Below are 9,587 nucleotides of genomic sequence, written 5' to 3'. Positions count from 1 at the left end.
GAAGAACATTTTCTTTTATATGTGTAAACCTCATATAAGGAAGTATAAGCTTCTCTACATATGCATTTGTTGTCTAGAAAGATCCCACTTGAATACAAAATGGAAAGGGATGGTAAATGGGACAAAAATGACATTCTCTCTGGGAGAGATCTGGCGAAAGATCAACAGAAGAGACAACGCGCCTCTAATTAAGATTCCACAGTTAAGAGATGAAAGCTTATTGTCTCAAAAACAAAGCACACTGATTCCTTGAACCTTTCCCAGTCCGGGCAGCCCTTTTATTTTGCAATAGGAAGACAGAGGCTTTTTCTTGTACCTTTATTACGTTTGCTGAAGCTCAGATTTCTTGCTCACTGTCTCACTCCTCTTAATTTGTTATTAATCTGCATGCGTGGGACAGACACTTATTCAGAACTGGTCGAATTGCAGGATATTTTTTTATTTGGGGAACCAGAAAGCTTTCTATCTCCAGCCAGTAAAACGTAAAAAAATAAAACTCACAGCGTTTGCTTTCTAAGCAGCTTCCTATTATCACATCTCCACTTAATTTTATTTCCATTCTCTACAAGTTAAATAGAAAGACTGGCTCACAAGGGAGCTGCCATGTGCCTACAGACTAGGGATGTCAAGCAGAGAGACTCACTGGGCAAAGTTAATTTCAATTCCCGAGGAGGATTTCACATTCCAGCTCGCTCTGACCCACAGTAATTAGCTGAGCTAACTAATGATTACTTACTTATTCCTTGTAATTATCTGGATTTAATAATTCGCTGTGTAATTTATTAATTCGCCCATAATAGCCTTTAAGTGAATGGCTCATTTAAGAGGGCAAAGCGGAAGTTCAGAGACTACTCATTGTAGTGCATAAGCCTATTGACAAATACTGCCTGGTGATTTTAATTATCCGATTCACTATTTCTGTGGAATACGTAAGTGGCAGCGTGGACCTTTTTTGTTTATTTGTTTATGTATTTAGTAGCTGTTCTCTCTTCCCCTTTCTTTTTCCTCTTTTTTAAGCTCACAGAGTATTCTTTGGTTCCCCTCCTCTCCTAGAGACACAAACATTATTAACAAAGCAACTTCTAAGTCATCAATACTTCCATCACACTAGAAAACATGAACTTAATTGGAGAAGCTGCAAAATGTTGCTTTATTTCACGCCAATTAAGTGAGGAGGAGGAAGACTTTAGCTTAGGCAAATAAGGGGATTGTTTTGTTTCATTTAGCAAAGAAATGTACATATCTCTGAATAGACGTTTAAAGGGGAGAAATCACGTTTTATAGTTTAATTCAAGTTGAAATTGTGCTACTAAATGATAGTCGCTTTGCTTACACGTTGTAAACGCCGTTTGCAAGATTACTTTTATTCATTGCAGTATTGCATCTGTTTAGCTTATCAAAATGCATTTTTTCCTTCTTAGGGAATTCAGAATAACTACTTCACACCTTCAAATCGCCACAATTTTAAATCAGCCTCTTAGTACATTTTAGTTTATTAAAAAAAAAAAAAAAAAAGGTTACCAAGCAAGAGAATTGCACTTTCAAGGGATTTATTTAAAAAAAATAGAACTAGCTAACAAAGAGATATTTATGTGAAGGACGGTAACCCTAAGTATTGATAGAGAGAATCACCACTGTAGTCTGCACGTTAGTTGACAATCATTTGCCCTCCCGGTTCCCCTGTCGTTTTTGATCACTGGGATGTGGAACCGAAAAACATGAAACGTTATCCCTGGAAAGACTCACAACAGTAGCGACTACTCTGTGACTCTTTAATCTAAAGAAAAGTGAGGAAGTGACGGAAGTAAGGTCTGAAACCTGCGATTCCTCTCTTTCGCCGTCTCTGCGGTATATACATAGATATAAAATATCAACCTGTGTAACCTGAGTTTCTTCAGTTGTGTGGCTTGGCAAACATTTCAGAAACTGAGTCATGCGATACCGATTGATACACCAGTGACATACAGTAATATCCGTTTATCAGTTATCACTCTCGGCGTGTTCAGGGTATTTTTAAAGCAAAATATCTATGTAATCACTGAAGAGAATAATTAATATGTAACAATAATTTGTAGATTACATACTTTTTTCCTGTTTGGCGTTGGATTTCTCTGTCTCTTATGAAAGCCAAAGGATCTGTTCTTAGTCAAATTAGTTTTTGTCTGTTTTATTTTTCTAGTTAACAGATAAACATTGCGTCAAGTGGAAACAATAGGCTATTAAACAGATCTTTAAAATATATTGGTACCACTTTCAAAGTTATCTTTAAAGCATCTTTTTATCTAGTCTATCCATCATCATGATTTTAAATCATAAAATCCTCAAAGAACAGAACGCAAAAAGATTTGCTAGCGGGCTGGAAAAGAAAAGACAAATTCTGAGAAAATGTTGCTGTTGTAACTTACTGGAGTGAGTTTAACAATATGTGCTATTAACCCTTGACTATATCAATTCCCAGTGCAGCTCTCTATCCTAATCGATACTCTGCCATATCTGTGAAGCGGGAACAATTATTTTTATTCAAAAGATTAATTGGTTTTCTTGTTATACTTAGCTGCCTCCTTTGACTGCATTTTCTGTACTTTTAAAAAAATGTTATTTGTAAGAAGATTTCATATGGCGATTCCCATAATCCCCCACCCCTCCCCATTAACGCTACATGGAAGGATTTGTCTAGAGTGAAGTAATATTTTGTTTAATTTGCTGAGTCCTAAAGCAAGAAGCTTCCCCTCCCCCCAGTCGTTCTCTCTCTCTCTCTCTCTCTCTCTGCAGCAGGGCTTCTCAGATGCCTGGGCTGGAGGAGGCAGCCACTGGCAAGGCTGGAGGGCCGGGCAGAGCCAATCTGTCCTTGGTGCTGAAAGCAAAGCCGGCGTGAGGCAGAAGCAGTGCCACCATAACATAAAGGTGAGTGGGGAAGAGAGAGGGTTTGTATTTCAGCTCTCTCCGCTTTTACACTAAGATCTTTTATGTACAAACTTCCCCCTCCCCCCCCCACACCCATACAGCGAATAATGGCTTGTTACTGGCGAATAGACTTTCTTTTACCATCGCTGTTGGTTTGGTGCGTCTTTTTCTCAGTTTTAACAAAATAACAGCCCATAATCCCCATTCCCTACATTTGAAACGCGAAATGCCATGGTTATAGCCCCATCATCACCATTTATTCAGATTACTCTACATCAAAGAATGCAACCCCATGGGCAATCATGTTGTCAATCCCTACCTCTGTCTGACACATGAAGAACAGGCATGATACAGACCTTTCCAAGGACTAAATTAGTTCTCTGTAGCACAAGACAGCCTCGTTCTGGAGGGTATTTAAATATCACCTTCGGAATTATCTTTTCATCACGTCACCTTTTAATTTGTCCTGCGAAACAACAAACGCTCTTGGTCCAGGGCAATCCGTGGCGGCCTCTCAGATGGGGAAAGGGCTGAACTACACCTAGATCCTATCCTTTCGCCCTGCTAGTCCCTCGTGCATTTTACAATTCTTATGCACGTCCCCATGGCAGATGTCATAGGCATGAAGCTGAGCACACAAGGTTGCGTTTAAACGCATTTCACCACGCCAGTCCATACTATTAATTTTAAAGTATTTCTATTACTTCGTTGACTGTTCCTATTGCCTTTGTGACTTGTAATATCGATCTGTACTAGCCAATAAGCAAGTGGCATAATGGCGCCACATTTTAATCTTCTCCTCGGACTTCTTTGGTCCAGGATAAATGCCACCGGAAACGCCGGTCGGTAAGTAGGCAGACCCTTCCTCCTCCGTGTGTGTGTGTGTGTGTGTGTGTGTGCGCGCGCGCGCGCTGGGCACTGCGGCTCTGGCGCTGAGCTCCTGGGACCCAGCCTGCCCTCGTCATCACTCCCAGAGCCCAGCTAAGAAGACAGGCTAATTGAATAGCCATCTCCAGGCCTCCCCAGCTCCTTTCCACCATCCTTGCTCAGTAAATTTTGCTGTGCAGTTAGCAAACTATTGATCTGGCTATAGTTGGCCACACACAAGCTCTGTGGAGCTGCCTGGGAAGGAACAGTCAGCACATCCTTGGCGACCAACCGTGTGTATAAAGGTGTGTGTTTTACCGTCTGAGAGGGTAGGTAAACACAGGAACACAGTCGGCTCACGGGTAAACCCCTCCCGCCTCCAAAAATCAGGTAATGAGTTCACTTTCCGTTTGATAAATACCAGATCAGACATATAAAGATAATCCAGCAACCACCCTGCCTGAAAGGAGGAGCTGGCAGGAGCTGTAAACCGTTAAAAAAAAATCAAAATAGTCTTCCCACTTCAACTTTAAGACATGAGATGTGGAAGCAATTTAAATTCAGTAGCAGACTTTTCATGAAAAATAAAACAGCAACAATACTTTCCCAATAAAACGTTAAAATCTTTTTAATGAAAGACAATTCAACAACATTTTTAAATAACTTAATACATTACTGTAATAAATAAACCTCCTATTAACAAAAACAACAAAACTGTATCATATACAGAACTTTAGACTTCAAGTAGTCTCAAATAGAACAGCAATACAGCGAAATCTGTAAGAATATATCTATGTGTGCGTCAATTCCAGTGAAATATTTACAATACATATAGGTACCACAGTTCAAGTACCTTTCATTTTTCCTCAAAAGAATTGTACCAAATAATGTGAATTTACAAGAGTGCACTCTGTCTCTCTTTCTTTCTCCTCTCTAAATTAAATTTGGCTTTTCTACAAACAAACCTCCAAAAAAGATTCCCCTCAATGTAAAAGTATTGCAATTAAAGGAAATAAAAAGCTATCAGGTCTGAACACAGTTGTGATATAGCTTAAAAATCTAGAAGGACAAATATTGTGATGAAAACAAACCCTGAAACAACAAAACGCCACACTGTCACCTTCCAGCCACTTCTTTTCTCGCTTTAGAAGTGTGTGGTGGGGGCAATACGGGAATCCCCATTAAATATGTAATGCAGTAAACAAATACCTCGGACAGTGAATCAATCTACACAGATAATGTAGGACATCTATTATAGAGTGCCAACGCCTTACAAATAAGAATACTGGCCAGAGAAATATTTTAGTTTCAGGCGACAATTTACAGATGGCCAAAAGGGATATTTTTATAAGAAGGAAAAAGCTTAAGATAATAAATTCTATCAACACAAAGTATTTGATTTGCACTATCCATACCTTTTTTTTTTTACTTTTATAAAGACTTAGTTTAAAGAGGTGTAATTAGTTAGAATGAGCACAGAATGAAGTTGCTGGAGAGATAAAATTAATAATTTACAAGGGGTTGTTTGGCAGTAATCTAATAATAGCTTTTAAAGATCAGTGAACACAGCAGGATCAATTCTTTTCTTAAGCATAATAACGTCAGCGAAGGAAAGGATAATAACCACAGTAAAAATATATATATATATATTTATAATACGCAGTGTAAATGCAGAAAAACCTGCGATCTTTTTTTTTAAATCAAAATACTTTTGAGATGTCTTTCTCGCGGTATAAGCCTCAACTCTAGATTAAAGTTTCAGTTTCGAGTCAATTTATTTTCTGAAAAATAGTTGCAAAGTGTACTTTTAAATCTGAACACGGGTGATGTCTTTAATAATAAAAACAAATCTTACTTGATACGTCTTCGGTCCTTTAAAAAGAATTTCTTATCTGCCTTCAAAAAAATTAGTCTCTGTTTTATACTATCATTCTGAACAAGCAGTGGTTCTCTCCAAGGGGAACTTTCCTAAATTTGACAATTTACTTCTTGTTTGACAGTCTCTGTGTGTTTCTCTTTCTCTGTCGGACTTTCTGTCTGTCTCTCTGTGTTTGTCTCTGTATCTCACTATAGAGAAATATCAAAGTGTGTCTTGTTGCCGATTTTTTTTTTAAAAAAAGCTCCCACAGACTTTAAATCCCAGCAGAATATTTCATTCGTTTCTGTTTCTGTCTCTGATTACAGAACCAGACCCGGACCACGTTCTTCTTGAGGTCCAGTTTCTCTGCGATGGCCGCTATTTTTTCCGAGGAAGGACGTGGCTGGATGGCAAAATAGGCTTCCAAGGACCTCTTCTCAGGTGCAGCGATAGAGGTGCGCTTTCTCTTCTTCTCTGCTCCGTTGAAGAGCTCTGGTTTGGTGAGCTTCTCCCGGTGAGATTTCTCTGCTTCTTCTAGCCAGGCTTGCAAGATGGGTTTGAGGGCGATCATGTTATTGTGGGACAACGTAAGGGACTCAAACCTGCAGATGGTGCTTTGGCTCAGTGAGCCTACCCCTGGGATCTTCAAGTTGGCCAGGGCAGATCCCACATCTGCCTGTGTTACTCCGAGTTTGATCCTCCTCTGCTTGAACCTCTCTGCAAAAGCTTCTAAATCCCGGGGATCTGCGTCCACGTCGCTCATGCATCCCATGTGAGAAGGCAGCCCGTGGGCATGGGCCATGCTTAGAGCCGCCTGGTGCATAGGGTTCATACTGGCCATGTGAGGCGCATGGGCTGGCGTGGAGACCACCGAGCCGTCGGGTCCGGTCATGGCCCCCAGAGCCAGCCCTGGAGTGATGTGGTCTAAAAGCTCCCCTTCCAAAGCCTGGTGAGGCTGGTGGTGGTGGTGGTGATGGTGGTGGTGGTGGTGGTGAGTGCCAGACAGGGCCGAAGGGTGGGAAATGGGCACCGACGAGGAGGAGGCAGCAGAGGTGCAAGGGATGGTGTTCATGGTGTGGTAAGTAGCGTCCGGCTTGAAGGGACTGTGATGAGGCGGGTGATGGTGGTGGCTCTTGGTCTGGGAAACTATATCCACCGCCGCCAGGGCTTCAGCGCGGGCCAGCAAACTCTCATCCAGACCGCCGAATATATTGCTCTGCAATTGCAAACAGAAGGCACATATTACTGTCAACAGGGGATCGCCCTCCCTCCGCATCCGCACGCCTCTGGGCCATTAACACATCCCCAACATGGCAAAAGAGAGAGCGAGAGAGACACACGCACAACACGAGGCACATGCAACATCCCAGGTTATAAAAATTAATATGAAAGGCAAGCGCCGGGGAGAGAGCCGGGGGGTGCTGGGTGATTTGCTGGACAGACATGAAAGAAACAGCGTGCAGATCAAGGGGGCCGTGGGCATGTGCCTTAAAGCGGGGCTGCTGCAGGACGTGCCTACCGGGGGGGTTGGGAGGCAGGCTCGCCTCATCGCCTCCGAGCTGCTGCTGGTGCTGGTGTTGCTCCTGGCGGCCCCGCTGCTGGTGCTGCTGGGAGAGCTGGCCGAGGGGGCGGCAGCGGCGGAGGTGCAGGGGGAGGCGGTGTGCAGCGCCGAGTACTTGGGCTCGTGCAGGCTGCCGCTGCCGTGGGGCATGCTGAAGGGCTGCTTGCTGTTCAGAGACATCATCATCATCCTCGCCGGCGGTGGGGGGCCCGCCCAGCCCACAGCGGAGACGAGGAAGGAGGCGGGAAGTTGAGGCTGCCGTTGCAGCCGCCCCGAGATGGAAGGTGGCGCGGGGACGCGAGGAGCTTTTCTCGCTCTCCTCCCTCAGCCCCCGGTGCAGCCTCCGCCGCCGCCTCCTCTCCGGCGGCAGCCGGTCCGCAGACTGCCCCTCCAGCCGCCTGGCTGCTCCGCCCTGCCTCTGCCTAACTCCCCGCTCCGCTTCCCGCCCTGGCGCCGGGTCCCTCTCTGCCTCCCTCCCCGCCTGCCTGGCTCGCCCCCGCCCAGCCCTCCGAGCGCCTCTCCCCGGCTCCCGGCTCCGCTCCCCGGGAGTCCCCCTTGCCTGCCCTCCCGCCAGCCCACCCCGCGGGAAACTCCCTCCTGCAGCCCCCCGGCTCGGCCCCTTCTCCGGGCCGCCGAGCCACAAACCAGCCCCAAGCGGAGCGTATCCCTCTCTCCTCCCTAGTCTGCGCCTGGCCCTTGCCAGGCTCCGAGCCCCCTTCTCAGCGCGGCTGGAGGAGGCAGGAGTCCGGCGCCCTATTGTTCTGGTGCTGCCTCTGCTCCGGCTGCCGCGCACCTTGGCCCGGTAGGTGCCTTGTGCGGAAGAACCATCACTGGAACTGGGCTGTGAGGCTTTCTCTCTCCCTCTGTTTCTCGCCGCTCTTCGCCCATTGGATGGAGGCGAGACCGGGGCGAGGTGGACGCATGCGTCCTGCGACTATGTGGGGGGAAATATTTAAGTGGTGGGGGGAGGTTGGCAATCCGGGGAGCGGGGAGAGGAGGGTGAGCGAAAAGGTGGGGGGGGCGGATAAGGATGGAGAGGCAGAGCGCGTAGGGGCGTGTATATGGCGTGTGCGGGATGTGTATATGGCGCGCGAGAGAGTATCTGAGTGTGAGGTGGGGGGGCTGTATCTGAGCATGTGTAAGTACAGAGTGGGGGGGTGCATGGAGTGTCTGCACAGACTGTGTGTGTTTGTGTGTAGTGTCTGAATGGGATGTATGTACGAAGTGTGTAGACGTGTACATGGGGTGTGTGGGTGTGTGGGGGAAGAGCTGTGGGGTGTTGGGGGTACCTTCTGTAGGGGGGAAGCTATGTGGAGATACCTGATATAGAGGAGCAGGGTGTGAGGGTACCTGCAATGGGGGGGCGCTGTGTGTGGGAATACTTGTGGGTGGATGGAAGGGCTGTTGGGGTACCTGCTATAGGTGGGGGAAGGTGTTGGGGGGAATACCTGATGTGGGGGGGAGCTTGTGGAGGGTACCTGATGTGAGGGAGGATCTGAGTGTGGGGTACCTGATGTGGGGGGGGCTGTGTGTGAGGGTACCTGCTATAGGTGGGGGAAGTGTGGGGGGGTACCTGATGTGGAGGGGGGCTGTGTGGAGGGTACCTGATGTGGGGAGCTGTGTGTGGGGTACCTGATGGGGGGGCTGTGTGTGAGGGTACCTGCTATAGGTGGGGGAAGTGTGGGGGGGTACCTGATATAAAGGGTACCTGATGTGGGGGGGGGCGATGTGGAGGGTACCTGATGTGGGGGGCTGTGTGTGGGGTACCTGATGAGGGGGCTGTGTGTGAGGATACCTGCTATAGGTGGGGGAAGTGTGTGGGGGGTATCTGATGTGGGGGGGGCTGTGTGTGAGGGTACCTGCTATAGGTGCGGAAGTGTGGGTGAGGATATCTGGTGTGGATGGGGATACTTCTTGTGGGTGTGGAAAGTGTGTAGGGACTGTTCCCCTCTCTGGTGTGGATCCATCTGAAAACCTTTCCGTTCCAATTATTCTTCTTCATTAGCCACAATGAAGGAGGGAGGGGTGCCCAGAGAGCCTGCGTTGCGCAGATGCAGTAGGAGGACACCCCCACCATCACCCAGACAGGCTGGCACAAGCTCCACTTATCTTCATTTCCACCGCCGCTTGTTCCTATTTTTATCCAGTCACGCAGGCACTTTGGCAGCACTTTGTGCCCAGCCGCTTCTCTCTGAAGCGGACGCACTTTTATTCCCTCCAAACAAGGTGCTGCCTCCTCCCCTGCCGCGCTCCTCAGACCTTTGTCTGTAGCACTTCCACCATCTCTTTAGCTTTAGCCGAGCGCGCTGGGCGCCTGAGAGGATGCAGGAGCCGCTGTTGGGGGAGAGCTGGGGTTGGAGGGAGAAGTGCTGGAGCTGGTTCCGGAGAATCAGGGAG

The 9,587-nt window shown here is 47.0% G+C and overlaps 1 protein-coding gene across 1 annotated transcript; it reads right to left on the bottom strand.

Annotated features, from left to right (window-relative positions):
• Nucleotides 1-5,515: 5,515 nt before the first annotated feature.
• Nucleotides 5,516-7,379, bottom strand: POU4F2 (POU class 4 homeobox 2). The gene is made up of 2 exons (XM_032764886.2): nucleotides 7,149-7,379; nucleotides 5,516-6,845 (listed from the first exon to the last, which is right to left on the bottom strand). The coding sequence occupies exons 1-2, from the start codon at nucleotides 7,377-7,379 to the stop codon at nucleotides 5,904-5,906; spliced, it is 1,173 nt and encodes a 390-aa protein (XP_032620777.1). The 3' UTR covers nucleotides 5,516-5,903.
• Between the last annotated feature and the right edge of the window lie 2,208 nt (nucleotides 7,380-9,587).

This window comes from Chelonoidis abingdonii, chromosome 5, assembly GCF_003597395.2.
Source record: "Chelonoidis abingdonii isolate Lonesome George chromosome 5, CheloAbing_2.0, whole genome shotgun sequence".
NCBI classification, from domain to species: Eukaryota; Metazoa; Chordata; order Testudines; family Testudinidae; genus Chelonoidis; species Chelonoidis abingdonii.
The sequence above is the reverse complement of the archived record's forward strand: the minus strand, read 5'-3'. Positions and strand labels throughout refer to the sequence as shown.